Below are 19088 nucleotides of genomic sequence, written 5' to 3'. Positions count from 1 at the left end.
TTGTTATTTTTCAGTCATGTCTGATTCTTTGCAACTCCATGAACTACAGCACTCCAGGCTTCTCTGTCCATCACTCTCTCCCTATCATTATGTCTTTAAAAAAAAAAAAATTTAATTGAAAAGGTGCTAAAAAATGTCAAAACAATTACAGGAGTAACATCAAAGATCACTGATCACAGTTCACCTTAACAGTAATGCCAAAGTCTGAACTATCTCAAGAATTAACAAAATATGACACAGAGGCACGAAGAATGAATGCTCTTTGAAAAATCTGGCACTGGTAAGACGTTCTATGCAACGTTGCTACAAACCTTCAATTCGTAAAAAATGCAGTACTTGCAAAGCACAATAAAAGTATGTCTGTAAGTGATTTAAGATTAAAAAAAAAAAAAAAAAGAGGGAGGAAGCCACAGGATCTGGGTTTGCTACTTACTAGTACCTGCCTCACAAGGCTTTCCCATGGATAGTACACAATGTGCGGTGGTAGCTTTATAAAATGGAATCAGGGCTTAGCTCCAATTCGGCTTCCTCAAGAAAGCCTTCTTTGACACTATACTCCAGATCAAGTTTTCATGATATGCTTACAAGCAACACCTACTTCCCTTCCCAGTACTCATCTCAGCTATAATATTACTGTAATGTATATGATTACTGTCCTCTTTCTCTAGACTGGGAGCTGCATCCGAATAGGGACCTTTGCTTTGCTCTCCACACTGACTACAGTGCTCCTCACATGTAAGCTCTTCAATTTTGTTAAATGAGTGAGAACTGAAACCCTAATTTTTATTCACTGTAGATTTCACTCCGGCTGAGGAAAACACGTTACAGTGATGCTAGAAGACAGAATGAGGTCACGTGTATGTTACTCAACTGAGATAAATTTCAAAGGACTAGTGACCGTGGCTAGGAGATAGAAGGCTGTGGGGAGACAGTCCAGAACGGTTTCGTCTGAGAGGACGTGACTTCCACAAAGTTGTACCCAACACTAAGAACACATACTCAGAACAACCGCTCTCCCGTAAAACACCCTGGAAGCAGTTTTGCCCCTCTTTTCCGTACGATGAGCCAAGATGGCGAAGCCCGTGTTTGAAAACCAGATTCAAGATGGCGACTTCCTGCTTCCCGCGCAGCGTCGCGCGTGGCCAGCGAGGCCACGCCTACTTCCGGCTCCTGCACCTCAGCATGGCTGCTTTGGGTATTCTGCTGTTTAGTAAGTGGGTGTGAGTTCGGTGGGCTCCGGAGTTTGTCGGGGTGGGCCCCGGATCCCTGGCTGTGCAGCCTCTCTCCCAGCTCTGCCCCGTTTTCCCAGCAGGTGTCCGGAGACTGCACTGCGGCGCCGCGGCTCGGGCAGGCAGCCAGTGGCGACTCCGGTGAGTGCCCATCTGGAAGAAACTGGGGGGCCAGAAGTTGGCCTGAGTCCTCACCGAACTGTTTTTCTCCGTCCAGGCAGGGCCTTGCTGCCAACCCCTCCGGCTACGGGCCCCTTACGGAGCTCCCAGACTGGTCGTACGCGGGTGAGCGCTGATCTGACTGTTAACTCCACGTCGGAGATTATCACCCTGAGGGAACACCCCTGGACGTAGCGGAGAGGGGAGTGGGGGGAAGGAGTGTCAAAGTGGAGGTGTGTCTGAGCGGACAACTCACTGAACTTTATATCTGTAGTTGGGAGGGAAGAAACCCTGTTGTTTACTTTGTGAATTAAACTACACCTGTGGAAAGTAAAGCTGGACGGAATCTCTTGGCTTGTGGGGATAAGCAGAAAATAATTCTGATTTAGAGGGTCACCGGGGAGAGACAAGACTTTGTGTTGTCAAAGAGGGACGTGATTTTCTCAAAGTTAGGAAGGGGACTTCCCTGTTGGTTCAGTGGCTAGGACTCCGTGCTCCCAATGCAGGGAACCTGGGTTCGATCTGATTGGGAAACTAGATCACACGTGCCACAACTGAGAGTTTGCTTGCAGCAGCTAAAGATGCCGCAGGCCACAACTAAGACCTGGTACAGTCAACTAAATAATAAACATTTTTTAAAAGTTACAAAGAACTGCCCTTCTGCGTGGGGAGTACATTGTTGGGAGTTTGTTACCAAATGCAGGGAGAGCTTTTTGAAAGGCTGCCTAAATCATCCTCTGAGAGAGGCTTAGAAGAGTGAGGACAGAGGTGGTGGGTTCCCTTTGAAAAAAGTTTCTTTCTTTAAAAAAAAAAAAAAGGCCTTAAAGAGAAGGACTTTAGAAAAGCTGAAGCCACTCCCCACTCCATTGGAACTCCAGTTCAGAAGTGGGAAAATTGAGGCCTAAAGAAGTAAATTGTCTGGGAGCACACAGCTAGGTAATAGCAAATCCAAGACTAGAACTGGGCAGAGACCAGGCCTCCTTCAACAGCACGGAGTATAGTTTATAGGAGTATGAAAAAAATAGTGAAAGTCAGTCACACAGTCATGTCTCACTTTGCAATCCCATGGACTCTAGTCCGCCAGGCTCCTGTCCTTGGAATTCTCCAGGCAAGAGTCCTGGAGAGGGTTGCCATTTATAGGGGTATAAACCTGGTTAATCAGATATGTGGTGGCTGAGGAGGATGGGGAAGATTTTATTCTACTTGTTATTTACTGTAGGAAGTCTAGGCTTTCTTGAAATATTGGAAGGACTCTGGAGTTAATTTTTTTAAGTTTTTTTTTTTTTTAATGCGGACGATTTTTAAAGTCTTTATTGAGTTTGTTACAATATTGTTCCTGTTTTTTTATGTCTTGCTGGCTTTTTTGTTTTTGTTTTTTGACCTCAAGACATGTGGGATCTTAGCTCCTTTTGTGGCACAGCACAGGCTTAATTGCCCCACAGCATGTCCCCTGCATTGGAAATTGGATTCTTAACCACTGGACCACCAGGAAAGTCCTAGAATTCTTAATCCAGACTTCCTTCTCTACTTGCTAACTTTATGGTCTTGGACAAGTTACTTAATTGTATCTCTCAGTTTCCACTTCTGTAGAAGGATATGTATCTCATGGTTCTTGTAAGCAGAAAATGAAACATCCAATGTAAAACACCTGATGTACACAGTATTGGTTCCCTTTCTTGATGAATAATATCTCTTATTTGTCTTGCTTTCAAACTTTGGCAGAGTTTTCACTCTCTTTGTAGAAAGTATCCTTTTAATCTCCATTATAAACTACTTGAGATCAAGATACTGCATCTTTCTTTTTTCCAGCAAGTCAGCAGATGGTTATGAGATTTTTATTATGTGCCTACACTATATATATTACAGTGAAAGTAAGGGATATAGTCCTTGATCCCAAGGAACTTAAAGTCTTAGCTGGAAAAACAAAGCATGACATTTTAAAGATTAATTAATATTTCAATGCTCTGTCTCTTTCCAGAAGAATTTGAGATAGCTAAATAAGACTAAAAATAATCAGTAGTACAGTAAATGTCCCCAAGTAGTAGGTTCCTCTGTCCATGGGATTCTCCAGGCAAGGATACTGGAGTGGATTGCCATTTCCTTCTCCAGGGGACCTTCCTGAGCCAGGGATCAGACCCAGGTCTCCTGCATTGCAGGCAGATTCTTTACTGTCTGAGCTACAGGGAAGCCCTTAAATGTCCCGAAATAGATAAATATTAAATGATGGAGATGCATTTCTTTCAGAAGAGAGTGACAAAGTTGAAGAGGTTAGAGAAGGGTTTCTGGGACAAGTAGGGCTGGAGGTAGGCCTAAGAATGAGAATTTGGCTGGAAGGAAAGGAAAAGAGGATATTTCATCATAGAGTGAGATAGAATTCAGCAAGGACTCGGTGAGTAGAAGAGTAATCAGATTGCTTGAGTGGAGGGTTTCTGAAGATAAAACAGGAGATTCAGCATCTCAAAGGACCTTGAATTCTAGGCTAATGAGGCACGGTGAGTAGAGTAGAGTAGGAACATGACTAGGAGCTTATTCTTGGTGGTTCTGGCATACTTCACCATTGAAGATGAAGGAAGTGTTCTAGGGGAATGAAGCTACAGTGGGTATGAAATAGAAGAGAGGAGCTTGAGATAGGTTCTTCCCTCTTTTGCTGCCACAGCCACTTGGCCAGGGTATTGTAGACTCTATAACACTTGCCTCTCCTTTCACTTCTATCTGCAGATGGCCGCCCTGCTCCTCCAATGAAAGGCCAGCTTCGAAGAAAAGTCCAAAGGGAAAAGTTTGCGGTAAGTGGCTAGATCTCCAGCCAGAACAAACTGTAACAGGCGGGAGAACATTTAAATTGTAATTTGTCCTGAGTTGGCACCTAAGCTGACATGTACCCCTCACTTGGAGGTTTTAGCCACTGAAGGTTTTAACAGTTCTGTGAGAAGGGAGAATAGACTGGGGCACTCCTAGGGCAGGAACCAATGGTAGACACCCATTTTGCTTCCTTCCTCCTGCTTGCCAGCCCAGGACCTGGTTCCACCCCTTCCCCAAGCAGTGGTGTCACTTTCCAACCGAAACCTGACTTTGATCTGTGAATGAAAGGATATATGGTGCAGAGCTCAAGCCCCAGATGTTATCCACACTGTTTTCCTGTCTGTTTCAGAGACGAGTTGTACTGCTGTCACAGGAAATGGATGCTGGATTACAGGCATGGCAGCTCAGACAGCAGGAGAAGTTGCAGGAAGAAAAAAGGAAGCAGCAGAATGCTCTTAAACCCAAAGGGGCTCTACTACAAAACCCACGACCAAGTCAATAAAAAAGCAACTCCTATCTCCCTTCCCAAGCCTGTCTCTGGCTTTCTTTTCTATTACCTGGATGTGTCATCCCTTCCAGAAGAAAGCCTTATGTTCCCCATCAGGGCAAAAGGGACACCAAGAATAACGGGCTATAAACCACTGCCTGGAAGGGTTGACTCAGTCCCCTCACCCCCAGCCCCATCCCAGTTCAGCAGAATCTTACTGTGGAGTATTTACTCCCTCATTTACAAGCCATAGGACTGGCCCAACTATGAGCAGTAGTAGCTGCTATGCAAACATGATAAAGGGGGCAACAGTTTTCCTGGTTTTAGCCCGGCACTCAAGCCTTTAACAGCCCATACACAGTTGAGGCCACATGCAGTTATGCATTTAATAAATATTTTGATGCAAAAGGCTTTCTAGCTGAGATCTACTTTTTGGCAAGAAAACTATCAGTTTTCCTACACTTCAGGTAGATGGCCCTAGAGGATACTCCCACTGGGAAGGCGGACATGGGAAGAGCCAACGTGGGTGTTGCATATTCTGCTGAAGAGTTGGATCCTGAGGTTTCTGTGGTTCTGACTGAATTCCAGAGGTTGGTTGGAGAGAGGTCTAGATTTCCCGACTTCCATTTGTGTAGGGGAGCCCTGAGGTGCTCAGCCCCCAAACAGTCACTGTTGTAATGGGCACCTATTAGTCACCATGTACTTCCATAAGTCCTTTAGCTGCACAGGCCTCGGGAAACATTTCCTTTTATTGGTCATGGCTCCTTCTGTTAGGGGGGAAGCACACTGATTGAAACCGCCCACCCTGGCCAGACACCATAGTAACCATTTGCATGAGTTTTCTGACAGGAGATCCTGATAAGGAATATGGAACTAGTAAGCCACCACCAACCTGAAGAGTTCGGGAAAGGTCAAAAGGGGACACCGCGTGTCCTCCACTTTCCAGAATCCCTCTCGCTAGCATCCATCTTGGCTGAGTGATGCGTGCGCCACCAGGAAAGACTCTGAATTAGAATGATTGGCCAGAGACCACCCAGAAACTAATCCCATCACCATAAAACCCAAGACTTCCAGCCATGCGCCAGAGCAGTTTTCCTGGGTTCCCTCACCCTCCTGCTCTCCACCCAGGTGCCCTTTCCCAATAAAATCTCTTGCTTTGTCAGCATGTGTCTCCTCGGACAATTCATTTCCGAGTGTTAGACAAGAGCCCAGTTTCAGGCCCTGGAAGGGGTCCCCCTTCCTGCAACACTCACATGGATTCTGAGAGGAAAAGGACCCATTACAGTACAGAGTACTGGACTTTTCCATTTTCCTGCTGCAAAATGTGGAAGTTCCTGGATCTCTAGGATTTATGGGACTTTCTACCTGAAATAATTTCTGTCCAGCCTCCTTTATTCCTTCCCTTGTTTTCCCTCCCCTCTTCACCCCCACCCCCCACTACCTCCTTCCTCTCTGGCTGACCAGTGCAATTCTTGGATCTTAAATTTTGCTGATGGTCGACTTTTCTGTCTCCCACACTTTTCCTGATTCTTTTGTGTTGCTTTTCCAGATCTAGCCCTCAACCTCTTATCTGTCTCCCTTTCCCACTGCCTGCCCTGGCTGGCCCTCCCCCTTCTCTGCATACCTCCATCTTTTGTTCTCAGAGTCTAGGCCGCCCTTGAAGGAGGAGGGTATGCTTTCCAAGGGACCGTCTCCTTTTCCAGTGTAGAGGTGGAACCCCCATAGTCCTGACTCCTAGCCCCTCTTTTCTGCAATCTTACCAAACTTCATTTGTCTTCCCCCAGATGCCATGGCCTTGCACTCCTTTCCCGCTGTAGTTTAAGGGGCAGTAGATCACAAAAGACAATAATAAAGGGAGCACATGTGTCTTTCTACAAAGACAGGAACCCCAGATCCAGTGTGGTTGTGGGATTTGTCAGTGGGTAGTTGCATTTTGTTATTGTTGCATTCACCACCACCCCACCCCCCTGCAGGGGAGGGACAGGTGGTCGTCAAGAATAAGGGGCAAAAAATTCTATATGGTCAAGCCACAGGTCCCAGCAGACAAGCCCCCAAACCAGATCTCTTGAACATGGAAGACCCCACCACTACCATCCCAGACTGAGCTCCTTGTTTGCCCCACCACTGAGCCTAGCACTTCCCACGGAAATGAAACAAATGCTGAAAGCAGAGGAATCAAGCCACCCAAAATATGCTTAGAAGGAAAAAGTGTCCCACATCCCGTCCCCTGAGTCCCCCCAAGCCCCCCGCTCTTGGCCTCAACCCCTGCAGATGGCAGCCTCCACCACAGAAAGGCAACTTAGGAGTTTTTTTTTTTTTTTTTTAACCCGACTTTTGGCTGTAATTGGATTCAGGCTGAAACAACCACGTCCGCACCGGGAAAGGAGGGCATAGGGGCGGGGGCGGAGGGAGGCTGTGGGAGAATTCTGGGAGGGACCAGAGAAGAGAGCAAGAGAGGGCTCGCAATCCAGTTCGCCGACTAAGCAGAAGAAAGATCAAAAAACGGGAAAGAGGGGACGAGCAAAGAGGCGCCTTCAAGACCGATTCCCTCATCTCCACGTGGACAGCGCTCTGGGAATCCAAATTCAGTGCCTACGGAAGACAAAGGCGCCCCCGAGGGAGTGGCGGCGCGACCCCAGGGCTTGGGCCCGGCCGCGGAGCCCGCTTGGCCCGGCTGCCCGGACAGTCGCGGACCATGTCTCCCGCCCCACGACCCGCCTGCAGTCTTCTGCTCCCGGTGCTCACGCTCGCCTCCGCGCTCGCCTCCCTCAGCTCTGCCCAGAGCAGCTTCAGCCCCGAAGTAAGTGAGCTCCTCCGGCCCTGTCCGGAGTCGCGCCCGGGGAGGCGAGCCCGGGGGTCTCCGAGAGAACAGCCCCGGATCGGAGGGGCGAGCGCTCGGGATGCCGGCTCCTCCGGCCTGCAGGCTCCCCCTTCCTCTCCACTTACTCTCCTTTCCGTCCTCATCTCCAAACTTTCAAGTCCATCGACTTTGCCTCCTCCAACCACCCCCCACCCCACTGCGCGCTGCCGACTTTCTGTCCCGTTCCTTTCCTTGTAAGAGCTTTCCAGCCGAAGCCCACTCCGCACCCCTCCCCAGCTCCCCTGGGCTCTAAGCTCAGTTCTGCAACGGGTCGGGAACCTGATAAATATCTGGACTCCGCTCAGAGCCCGCGCTGTCCTGGTTTCTTGTCCTGTGCTAGTTTGTTGTTCCTTCAACTTTCCAGCTCGCAGGCGCTCGGCCGGCCGCGAGGCTCGGGGGATCGCGGCCCGGGCCCCCCACGCTGCGCCCTCCGCCGCCGCCTCCCGGGCGGTCCCGACCCTCTTCGGACACATCGGCTGCCAGGTGCGGTCGGGGGTGGACGGCGGAGCGGCCCCGGCCCCCATCCCACCCCCGCCTCCCCGAGAGGACCCTCTGCGTCCCGGCCCGCAGCCCTGGCGTCGAGGGTCACGGCGCTGGCGCCCTGGCCCGGGTTTCCGGACAAAGCTCTCCTTGTGAGCTGGGGGCTCGACAGGGCCGCCGCCTCCTCGCCCTGCTCCCGCTTCGGCGCCTTTAGGCTTTTTTGGTTAATTGCTTTTTTGTGTTAATTGCACGGAGACTTAGGGGCTTCGTACGGGGAGCGGAGTGAGGGGCCTGGCCCAGGGCGCCCGCACAGGTCTTCTCTGACTCGGTTGCCCCCCGCTTCTCCTCCCCGAAACTGGCCCACCGGGCCCGGGAGGAAGCCGCGTGGGAGTTGTCTGAGAAAGTTTTTCCTCTCTCTCTCTTTTATTTTGGGGTGAAGGTGGGAGACGGATTTGATCAGTTTCTTATTTTGGGCCATCCCAACCCACTCAGCTCAGCCAGGGCCTGGGTGCGGTCGGGAGGGGCAGGGAAGGGCCCCTGAGCAGGGGGAGGGGATCTGGACTTGGCTTCCTCCCTTCTGGTCCCGGCGCTGGTCCCACCCCCGGAGGAAACCTCTCCAGAAAGAACACACTCTCTCTGTCCTGAAGGGATCTAAAGCTGACAGAAGTGTGGCCCTCGGAAGGGGGGCGACCAGGGAGAGCGAAAATCTGCCCGGGCTAAGCCTGACTCGGTCCAGGAGGAGGCACCCTGTTTCCAGGCCTGGAGTCTTCATCAGAGGCCTAAAGGGGAGAGCTCCTAACAAAAGGAGCCTGGGCATCTGGGGGCTTCCTGCTGCCAACTTCACCAGCCCTGTCTTCCTTCCCTCCCCTACCCCACTAGGTCCCCTAAAGGAGGGGCCGCAGACCTGGCTGTGTTTTAAGTGGGTCATGGGCAGTCACAGTGCCAGAACCACCGTTTGCTTCTGAGCCATGGAGGGGTGGGAGGCAGAAGGAGGGAGGAGAAGGCCCAGAGGCTGGAATCCAGGGCCTGCAGAAGAGCCAGAGATCCCTCCAACTCCTCTCCAGGATGCTTAGGCAGAGAAGTGGGCCCAGGAGTGGAAAGGGGTTCCTTGTCCTTGACTTCCCTCAGGGGAATACCTTGCACCTCTCAATTTTCAAGACAAAGCCAGCCAACTGAGTTCTCTGACCCTACTGAGTTGCTCCCTCTCCGGGCTCCCTTCTAGCACCTCCGGAGTCCTGCACCAGCTCCGGACAGACAGCACTCTCCTCCCCTTGGCCAGTCTGGCACTTGGCCCTTCCCCCACTCGGCCGCAGACACAAGAGTCCTCTCTTCTGTGGTTCAGACCTCATAGTCTCCTCTGTGGTTCTTGCTTTGCTCAGAGCCTAGGCCTGGAAGGAGGAGAGGAATGGGGGGCACTTCCTTTCCAGGACTTGCGGCTCTCTTGACTCCAGAAAGTCCCTTTCTTGACTAAGTCCCCACCTTTCTCTACCAGATTTGGATAGGGTGGAGGTTGGTGGGTGTGAATATTCAGACCTGTCTGCCTGCTTGAAAGAGACTTCGCCATGAGGGATTTATCCCAGAGCTCCTGGATGTGGGTTTCCCCCACCTCTCTGCTGCCCTCCGTTCTGTCATCCTGCCCTAGGAGCTTTGCCCCGCTGAGGGTTCGGGGCCTGACCTCCGTCTTCCTGCCAGCTCCAACAGCAGTGGGCCATTCCCATCTTTTCTCAAAGTTGAAGCAGCTGCTCCCCTAACAGAGGGCATAAGCCCAGGGGTGTGTCTACCCTACAGGTGAGGCCAGGGGCAGAGGGAGTTTCCTGCATACTTGGGCACAGGGCCACAGCAGGTCTCCTGCAGGCACTAGCTGTGGCATCAGTCAGCACAGGTCAGGGCAGGTTTAGAGCTCCCCAGAGAGCAGCCCGGGATAGGAGCCTTCTGCTCTGCTCCCCAGAGGTTAAACTTTGCTCCCCCTCCCCCACCCCGAGGAGGGGCTCTCAGAGCGGGTGGTGCTGGGGTTGTTCTGGCCAGGCCTGTTGGCTGAGGAAAAGCTGGGTTGTTTACATCTCAATCCCTAACTCCCGTCATCAGCCTTGGGGGATCACTTCCCAGAACCATGTTGCAATTCTTGCCCCTGTGGGCTCAGGTCCCCAGTCAGCTGCTACTGAATCACCCCCAGCCCCAATGCAAGCGCACTGCTCCATCGCCAAGGCCTGGCCCTCAAGGTGAAGGGCCACTTGCAGAGCCATCCTAATGACCTGGAGTAGGGGATGCACCTCTGCTCCAAGTTCCTATCCCAGGAACCCGCAGCCCCCGACCCTGGACTCTTTAAAGAAGGCAAAGCTGGAGCAGGGACTAGAGTTAGGGTTAGGGTTAGAAGGATCTCCCCATAGAGGCTCTAAGCATGTTCATGTTCCATATATAACTTGACTCATTTAATTTTTTCAACCTTAGGAAAACACTCTATTGTTCTTACAATAAACTGACTTTTTCCTTAACAGGGTTTTGCAGTGTGTGTACCTTTCAATCAAACACCAAAAATGTAACGTTATGTTAAGGCAATATGCCACCCTTTATATTATGAACAATTCAAATCATACCTGAAATAAACAACAGTCACAAAAATACTAAATAAAATATTAACCGTAATGCTAACCACCAACTCAATCTCCCACTCCCTCTTTTGAGAACCTTAAATGGGATGTTAGGTCCCAAGTCCTCGATCTCATTCTGCCTGGGTAGAGACAGTGGCAGGATCCTGGCTCTTTGTCTAATCACATCCATACCACCTCCAAAGACCCCAGCTTCCTCTATCAACAGTCAGCCTGAGCCCTAGTTTCTTTTCTGCCCTCCTTCCAAAAATATCTCAAAGCTGTGTATATCCTGGAGGCATGCCTGTCCCAGGAGAACCTCGTGCCAGGCCTCAAAGTGGAGCCCCTTCAGCCTCTCCCTTCTCCATCTACTATGGGACATACCCCAGCCTCAGGTAGAACATGCTGTATTCACAAGAACACTGACACAGAGGAGGAAAGAGCTGGAAGGGATCTCGACTCTTAGAAGACATCCTAGAACTCAATTAAACCACCAGGGCTCCCATCAAAAGAGTTACAGCCAAAGCGCAGAGCTCCCCTCCCCTCCAAGAGGATCAGCCATACTAGGACCTGGGCCAGAGTTTGGGTCCAGCCTGGGAGTTCTTCCAGACCCACTGCCAGAGCCAGGCTGGGAGCTCATGGCCCTTTCCACGCCAAGCCAAGCATGTGTTCCAGGTGCCGTGAGGAGGCAGGGGCTCCCCTTGGGCCAGGTGGGGATGCTCCAAGCCACACCCCTTTCCCCACAGGCCTGGCTGCAGCAGTATGGCTACCTGCCCCCTGGAGACCTGCGGACCCACACACAGCGCTCACCCCAGTCCCTCTCAGCTGCCATCGCTGCCATGCAGAGGTTCTACGGTCTGCGAGTGACAGGCAAGGCTGATGCAGACACCATGAAGTAAGTGCTAGAACCTGCAGGAATTCTGCCCAGTTCCCACCCACATGACACAGCACCAGAGAGGTTGCCACCCGAATGCCTGATCCTACCCCCCGTCCCTCATCCCCACAAGATGATCCTGACCCTCGCCTGTTCACCCGGACCTCATGATCTTGACTCTTCCCCACACTGACCCTGGGGCCAGACACTGCCCCTCTCCTCTGAAGACCGACATTGTTCTGTCATGTACTCTCCTGACCACAATCCCCACACCCCAACCCACCCCAGGGCCATGAGGCGCCCCCGCTGTGGTGTTCCAGACAAATTTGGGGCTGAAATCAAGGCCAATGTTCGAAGGAAGCGCTATGCCATCCAGGGACTCAAATGGCAGCATAACGAGATCACTTTCTGGTGAGTCCAACAGGCGAGCGGCCTTCCTCACAGCACGTTACCCTTCCCTACCAGGGATGCTTAGAGACACAGAGGCCCCCTCCCCTACTCGCCCCTGTTCCTGCAAAGCATCCTGGGGAGTAGGGAGGAAAATGGCTCCCATCCTGGAGAGAGGTGCAGTCCCTGGAGGGTATATTCCAGGGCCAGAAGGCCCTCAGTTCTTGGGGCAGAGGCATCGTGAGACGGCAGGACGCGCCGGGTCAGACAAAGATGGCTGGGCGGCTCAGTCAGACCTGGGAGAGTACAGGGAAGGAGAGTTTTGCCCCTAACACACTCCCATCCTCTCCCCACGTGGCTGGACCTCAGCATCCAGAACTACACCCCCAAGGTGGGCGAGTATGCCACATTCGAGGCCATCCGCAAGGCATTCCGAGTGTGGGAGAGTGCCACGCCTCTGCGCTTCCGAGAGGTACCCTATGCCTACATCCGTGAGGGCCACGAGAAGCAGGCCGACATCATGATCTTCTTTGCTGAGGGCTTCCATGGTGACAGCACGCCTTTCGATGGCGAGGGCGGCTTCCTGGCCCATGCCTACTTCCCAGGCCCCAACATTGGAGGGGACACCCACTTTGACTCTGCCGAGCCCTGGACTGTCCGGAATGAGGATCTGAATGGTGAGCGAGGTAGCCCTGGATCTCTTATCCCTCAGAGAGTCAAGAGTCGTTTGCATGCGGGTTCTCTGGCCTCCTCCCCAAACCTCAGGCTCCCCCCAAATCACAGGGCTTGTTGGGAACCACAAAGATCTCCTGGTCTGACTTCCAAGGAAAGCAGGAATCCTGTTTTGACCTATTTACATCTGGTCCCTTCTCTCGCCCAATAATTAACTTCCCAGTCAAAGACTTTGAAGCATCTGCATCAGCCACTTTTCCAGGCAAATGTCATGTCTGGCTCCTGGGAGAAACTGAGGCCCAGATAGGACCTCAGCTTCCCTTAACACAACCCTCGCGGGGACTGGGATCTGGCCAGTCTCTCCTCTATCCAGAAGAGTTGCTGACTGGCTTCGTGCCTCATCTGCCAAATATGAGGCTGGAACTCAGGGTTTGCTCACTTCGGGTGGAAAATTTGGCAGGCTTCACTGTGAAACTTCTGATGGGGAAGCAGTGAGTCTGAGGGGAGGGACCCAGGCTGCCATCATAACCAGCCCCGTCCTTTCAGGGAATGACATCTTTCTGGTGGCTGTGCATGAGCTGGGCCATGCCCTGGGCCTTGAGCATTCCAATGATCCCTCAGCCATCATGGCACCCTTTTACCAGTGGATGGACACAGAGAACTTCGTGCTGCCTGATGACGACCGCCGGGGCATCCAGCAACTTTATGGTGACTAATTTATGCCCGCATCTGCTCCTTTCTTTCTGCTCATTGTCTCCTCCAGCTCTCTCTGGCCTGGGCATGTTCCCCTCCCTCATGCCCTACAGTCTTCCCGTCCCCCACCCCCAACCCCCGCCCCATGACTCCACCTCCATCGCCCCCACTCTTGACCCCACCCTTTCTGTCCTTTCCCAGCTGATTGCTTCAGTCTCCCCCTAAGGTGTTTTCTGCCCATGTGTCTGTCCTTTCCTCCTACTCTGCCAAAGTCTGAAGTACCCCTCGTGTTCCAGGGAGTAAGTCAGGATTCCCCACCAAGATGCCCCCTCAACCCAGGACCACCTCCAGGCCTTCCGTCCCTGATAAGCCCAAAAATCCCACCTATGGGCCCAACATCTGTGATGGGAACTTTGACACCGTGGCCATGCTTCGAGGGGAGATGTTTGTCTTCAAGGTAAGAGGAAGAAGTAAGCTGGTGTGGGGGACAAAAGGGCTCTATAACCAGGTGGCAGGGTGGGCACAGAAGCAGGAGGACAAACACTGTGAAAGTGAAGTCTCAGTCGTGTCCGACTCTTTGCGACCCCATGAACTGCAGCCTACCGGGCTCCTCCATCCTTGGGGTTTTCCAGGCAAGAATACTGGAGTGGGTTGCCATTTCCTTCTCCAGGAGATCTTCCCAACCCAGGGATCGAACCCAGGTCTCCCTCATTGTAGGCAGACGCTTTACCGTCTGAGCCACCAGGGAAGTCAACCTGTAAAACTGAGGCAGTGGGGGAGCTTTGGGGACTGAGCTGGAGGACAGAGCTAAAGACTGAGTGAATTGCCCCCAGGAGCGTTGGTTCTGGCGTGTGAGGAAAAACCAGGTGATGGATGGATACCCCATGCCCATCGGCCAGTTCTGGCGGGGCCTGCCCGCATCCATCAACACTGCCTATGAGAGGAAGGACGGCAAGTTTGTCTTCTTCAAAGGTACCCAGACATCCTGCCGTAGTCTTGGGGCGTGGGGCAGGTCTCCCTGGAGGAGCATGTTCCACTTGACTCCACCAAAGACCCCAGGTGGAATGAGATCCTGCCCTCCCCTCCCCGCCCCAGGAGATAAGCACTGGGTGTTTGACGAAGCTTCCCTGGAGCCTGGCTACCCCAAGCACATTAAGGAGCTGGGCCGAGGACTGCCTACTGACAGGATTGATGCTGCTCTCTTCTGGATGCCCAATGGAAAGACCTATTTCTTCCGAGGAAACAAGTAAGACCTCAGCCCCTTGACCACAGGCCTTCCTTGTCACACACCACCACCAGATTCCCTCAGTTCTAGTGGAAGACCCACTTGCCCCCCTAGATGTCTCCCCGAAGAAGGCACTGGCTGAACCTCCGCTGTTGCCTAGCAACAGGCAGCCTCCACTGGGTGCTGAGTGAGTGGGATATGACCCGGTCACCATCATTTTAGACCTGGTCATTTGATGCCTCCTGCCCCCAGCACCATGCCTCCGCCCCAGCTGCCAGGCACTGTCATTAAGGGCTACTGGTGGCTCCTTGCAGCCTGGGCCCTCCCTTCCACCTCCAGCTTCCGCTACCTTCAGCTGCAGGCCCTCATTAGTCAAAACCCCTGTCCCCCACCCTTTGCTCACTGGTGAATTCAGAGCCAGGTCACTCCCCTCGGAGGATGTGCCCAGCGTCAAACCGCTTCCTTTCCCCACCTCTCCCCTAGGTACTACCGTTTCAACGAGGAGCTCAGGATAGTGGAAAGCGAGTACCCCAAAAACATCAAGGTCTGGGAAGGAATCCCTGAGTCTCCCAGAGGGTCGTTCATGGGCAGCGACGAAGGTGAGAGGGGCACGGGAGGTGTGGGTGAAGGGAGGACAGGGACGGGGAGTTAAGGAAAGACCGAGAGTGTTGGGTAGAAAATGGATGATGCTGAGAACCGGGGAGCCCTTGCCACGTGCTGGGCCCTAAGTGCTTCCTGCGCTTCAGACCCTTCGACCTGCCCCACTCTCTCAGCCTGGTGCTACAGTCACCTGGCTTCAGAGCTGAGGAGACGGGTGCTCAGAAGGGTCACGAGATGAACTCGGCGGGCTCTCACACTTAACAGTTTTCTTCCACTCTGCTTCTTCTCTTTGGCTCTTCTCCGGACACCGCGTCCTCCTCGCGGCTCCCACGCCACCCTCTTGCTGACCCTGCAGTCTTCACTTACTTCTACAAGGGGAACAAATACTGGAAATTCAACAACCAGAAGCTGAAGGTTGAGCCGGGCTACCCCAAGTCAGCCCTGCGGGACTGGATGGGCTGCCCGTCGTCAGGGGGCCAGCCGGACGAGGGGACTGAGGAGGAGACGGAGGTGATCATCATCGAGGTGGACGAGGAAGGCAGCGGGGCGGTGAGTGCGGCCGCGGTGGTGCTCCCAGTGCTGCTGCTGCTGCTGGTGCTGGCCGTGGGCCTCGCCGTCTTCTTCTTCAGACGTCACGGGACCCCCAAGCGATTGCTGTATTGCCAGCGCTCCCTGCTGGACAAGGTCTGACCCCCACGGCCGCCCGCCCACTCCTACCACGAGGACTTGGCCTCTGAAGGCCAGTGGCAGCAGATGGTGGTGGGTGGGCTGCTCCCACCCGTCCCGAGCCCCGTCCCCAGCCCTCCCCGCCTCCCTCCCTCTCTGTCCCATGACTGGCCTCTCCCACCCTCCACGCTGGCATTGCTTCTTCCCTAGATGGGTCCCCCCCACCCCGGGGACTGAGCAGGGGCGCCCTCCCAGCCCCTGCCCCTCGGGGGCCCCCATGGCTTGGTGTGTGTTCAGCCCCATCTGAATGTCTGGGCTCTGCACTTGAAGGCAGGACCCTCAGACCTCGCTGGTAAAGGTCACATGGGGTCATCTGCCCCTTTTCCATTCCCTGACATACCTTTAACCTCTGAACTCTGACCTCAGGAGGCTCTGGGCACTTCAGCCCCTAGGTGGACCCAATTGGCAGCCTCCCACCACTCCCTCTGGCTAAAAGAGATCTAATCCTGTTGTGGTGGGAGGAGACCCTGAGTGAGAGCGTGGGTTGCACAGCCACCCTAAGACCTTGGGAGGAAAACTCAGCGAGGGCCAGTCCTTTCCACAGACATCTGCCTCTGCCCCACCAGCCCCTGAGAACTTCCACAGAAGGAGCCTGAGCCATTAGGACTAAACAGGGGCTGCAGAAACCCTCGACAGCCCTACCCTCCGCAATGTTAGATTCGGATGGGGAAGTTAAGGTTGGAAGAGCTGAGACCAGGGGTGCAGCCACCAGGGTGGGGGCCCAGGAGCCCCAGGGATGAGCCTGGAGGCCACAGAGAAAGAACCTCGCTCATAATGCAGGCAGCTGGGGTAGGGTCCCAGGGGCAGGGTAGTCAGAGGGGACGGGGCAGGAGCAAAAGTCGAACCAGGGAGATGCAGCAGGAGTGGATGGCTGAGCGCCAGGCAGGGACGCCACAGGGTGGGCTGTGGTACCCGGGGGAGGGCATTTTTCATTGGCGCTCTCAGGAAGGGCTTGAGAAAGTCACAGCTGCTCCTGTTTGGGTGCCCTGGCTTCAGTCAGGCAGCATGGAGGGCAAGGCTGGGAGCCAGAGAAAGGAGCAGAGAGGGCGCCCTTCGGGGAGCGGCGACTCGGGACTTTTATGAGAGCAGCCACCTAGTTAGGGCGCTGAGGATCAGCCTGCCTCAGCCATCTTCTGCAAAGGGGCACCTGCCTGGGCGTTTCCGTCAGGTTGGCCCCTCACTTCCCGATGCCCCCGCCACTCAGCCCTTGCTACAGGGGTCCTGCCCCCACTCCCACCCAGCCCACCCATCTGAAGTCTCCTTCGGCCACCGGGGGTGGTCATGGTACCAGAGACTTGGGAGAGTGAGAGGCCCTGTGGGGGCAGGGAGAGGAAAGGGATGTCAGGGGTTGGGGGGCAGGGGGGTGGGAGAAGTGGGGTGAACGGTGCTGGCAGTTCGGCTAAAGTTGTCTTGTTTGGGGTTTTTGTTTTGTTTAATGTATATTTTTATTATAATTATTATATATGAATTCCCTTCAAATCGTTCCTTTTTGTTAACAAGGGGCATGGGGTGGGGTGGGGGTGGGGGGCAGAGGCATCGGACCCCAGGAACCTGCAGGGCGGGGCTGGGTCATTGCCCTCTAAGGACATTTTTGACCTTGTTCAACCTTTCCACGAAGAATAAACAGTGTTTCACATTCTTTGTGTGGCTGCAGTTTGTGTGCCTGGGATGCGGCTGCAGGGGAATGGAAAGCAGAGGGGCCCTGCAGCGTTTTCTGTGAGGCGGGGTTTTGGTATTTTTCATAAAGGAATATGTTTATTCTCAGTGGACGAAAGGGATGCAGGCTCCAGAGCTGGGGGGAGGCGGGCATGCTTTTGGGGGGCAGGGGAGTGGTCCACAGAGGCCAGCTAAAGCTACTGTACCCCAACCTGGCCTCTGAGGCCCAGGACTACAAAGGCAAGAGGAAGTGGCCAAGCTGAGGCTACTCGGAAAATCTTCCTAGATTGCGTTACCCTGTCGTGTGACCCAGCCACAGACCCTCTTTCCTCAGGCCTCGTGCTGGTTGCTGGGGGATCCCCGTGTCACAGTCAGCCTAAGGCTCAGGGGCAGGCCCTTCTCCCTAGCCCTCAGGACCTCAGCCTCTACCAGGCCCAGGGCTCCCCTGCAGGGGCAGAAGAAACAGACAGGAAGGGAGAAGGTTGCCCCACGGCCTCACCCCAGTTGCCCAGGAGAGGCGGGGTGGTCAGGTAGGAAGGGCAGAACGGCAAGGCTTTGTTTCCTCTTTCCCTAGAAACTGATGCCCCAAACGGGGTTCCCAGGCTGTCGACCCACCCTTCCACCAATGCAGCCTGGAGGGAAGAATCAGCTGCTGAGTCAGCTCAGCTGAAGGGGAGCAGCGCTCATTCTTCCCTCCTTCCCTTCCTGCCTCAGCCCGGCCCTCCCCGGGCTCCAGCCCAGGCCCCCTCCACGGCCTGCCTCCAAGAGCCCTGGCCCCACCTAGGCCAGGCGTTCTATCCAGCTGCTATTCAGGGCTGGCGGGTGTGATTGCTTTGGCAGAAGGGGTACCCCACCTTCCTGCCAGCCAGGAACCCTGACCCTATGCCTGGCCTCCTGCGCCTCTCCTGCCAACAGCTGTTTGGCACGGCCTGTGCATCTCCGTGGAGTTGGATACCACCTCCCTGCCACCCTCACCGGAGGGGATGGGGACCCTGAGAAGTCAGGGGCGTCTGGGGGCAGTGGGGCCCATGCGTGTGGCAAGGAGCTCAAAGATGAGCTCATGGCCCCTTTGTGTTTTTGTGGCTCACATCTGGAGGCAATTACAGATGTTATCCAGTGGGAGTTCTGCAAAACACAGCTGGAGCCAGCGGAGGCACACGGGGAGGGGGGACTGCCAGAGGGAAGAGCGGGGGGGAGCCTGGGGCTCCCGTGGCTGGACTGTGGTTTCCCCATCACGAGGAAATTGTTTGGCCCTGATTCTGGAATCACAAGATGCTCTCTGAAGCCAAGGGGATGGAATGGAGGACCAGAGACAAAGGGGGAAGAGGGGGAAGAGGCTTCGCAAGCAGGGAGAATTGCAGGGTGGAGGCCGCAAGTCCCGTGCTTCTGACGTGCCTTGGGTCTGAGGGATCCAGCCCAGTGAGGTGGCTGGGGGACCTCACCCGGCCCCAGCTGAGGGAACCATCAGGTCAGGCTGGGTGAGGGGAGACCAGAGGCCCCGTGGCTCCCGAGAGACCTGCAAACACTGCCTTCACTGGCCCTACCCTGCTTTGTCCATTGGGCCTGACCCAGTTTCTATGGTTCCAAGTTCCTTTATTCGAAAGCAGCACATGTGAGTTAGAGCAGCCAGGAGGGAGCCAAGGGGAATCTGCAAGG

At 54.1% G+C, this 19088-nt stretch overlaps 2 protein-coding genes across 10 annotated transcripts; both read left to right on the top strand.

The window, feature by feature from the left end:
* Window positions 1-1118: 1118 nt before the first annotated feature.
* MRPL52 (mitochondrial ribosomal protein L52) lies at window positions 1119-5082 on the top strand. Of its 9 annotated transcripts, none has more exons than XM_020909363.2 (5): window positions 1123-1210; window positions 1310-1370; window positions 1447-1514; window positions 4107-4171; window positions 4537-5082. In XM_020909363.2, exons 1-5 carry the CDS (start codon window positions 1183-1185, stop codon window positions 4687-4689), a joined length of 375 nt encoding a protein of 124 aa, XP_020765022.2. In that variant the 5' UTR covers window positions 1123-1182; the 3' UTR covers window positions 4690-5082. The 9 variants fall into 9 exon arrangements, with proteins under 9 accessions (XP_020765056.2, XP_020765022.2, XP_020765049.2 ...); XM_020909390.2 differs by having other exon boundaries at window positions 1159-1210; window positions 1313-1370; window positions 4107-4178; XM_020909370.2 differs by having other exon boundaries at window positions 1168-1210; window positions 1313-1370.
* A 1998-nt stretch (window positions 5083-7080) lies between these two features.
* On the top strand, window positions 7081-17415 carry MMP14 (matrix metallopeptidase 14). The gene is made up of 10 exons (XM_020909405.2): window positions 7081-7474; window positions 11346-11494; window positions 11762-11884; window positions 12230-12537; window positions 13079-13240; window positions 13522-13682; window positions 14059-14197; window positions 14321-14471; window positions 14934-15049; window positions 15406-17415. Exons 1-10 carry the CDS (start codon window positions 7370-7372, stop codon window positions 15738-15740), a joined length of 1749 nt encoding a protein of 582 aa, XP_020765064.1. The 5' UTR covers window positions 7081-7369; the 3' UTR covers window positions 15741-17415.
* Window positions 17416-19088: the final 1673 nt, after the last annotated feature.

The sequence above is a fragment of the Odocoileus virginianus genome, chromosome 6 (assembly GCF_023699985.2).
Source record: "Odocoileus virginianus isolate 20LAN1187 ecotype Illinois chromosome 6, Ovbor_1.2, whole genome shotgun sequence".
Classification (NCBI taxonomy): Eukaryota; Metazoa; Chordata; class Mammalia; order Artiodactyla; family Cervidae; genus Odocoileus; species Odocoileus virginianus.
Note: the sequence above shows the minus strand (reverse complement) of the source record. Positions and strands in the feature narration are given on the sequence as shown.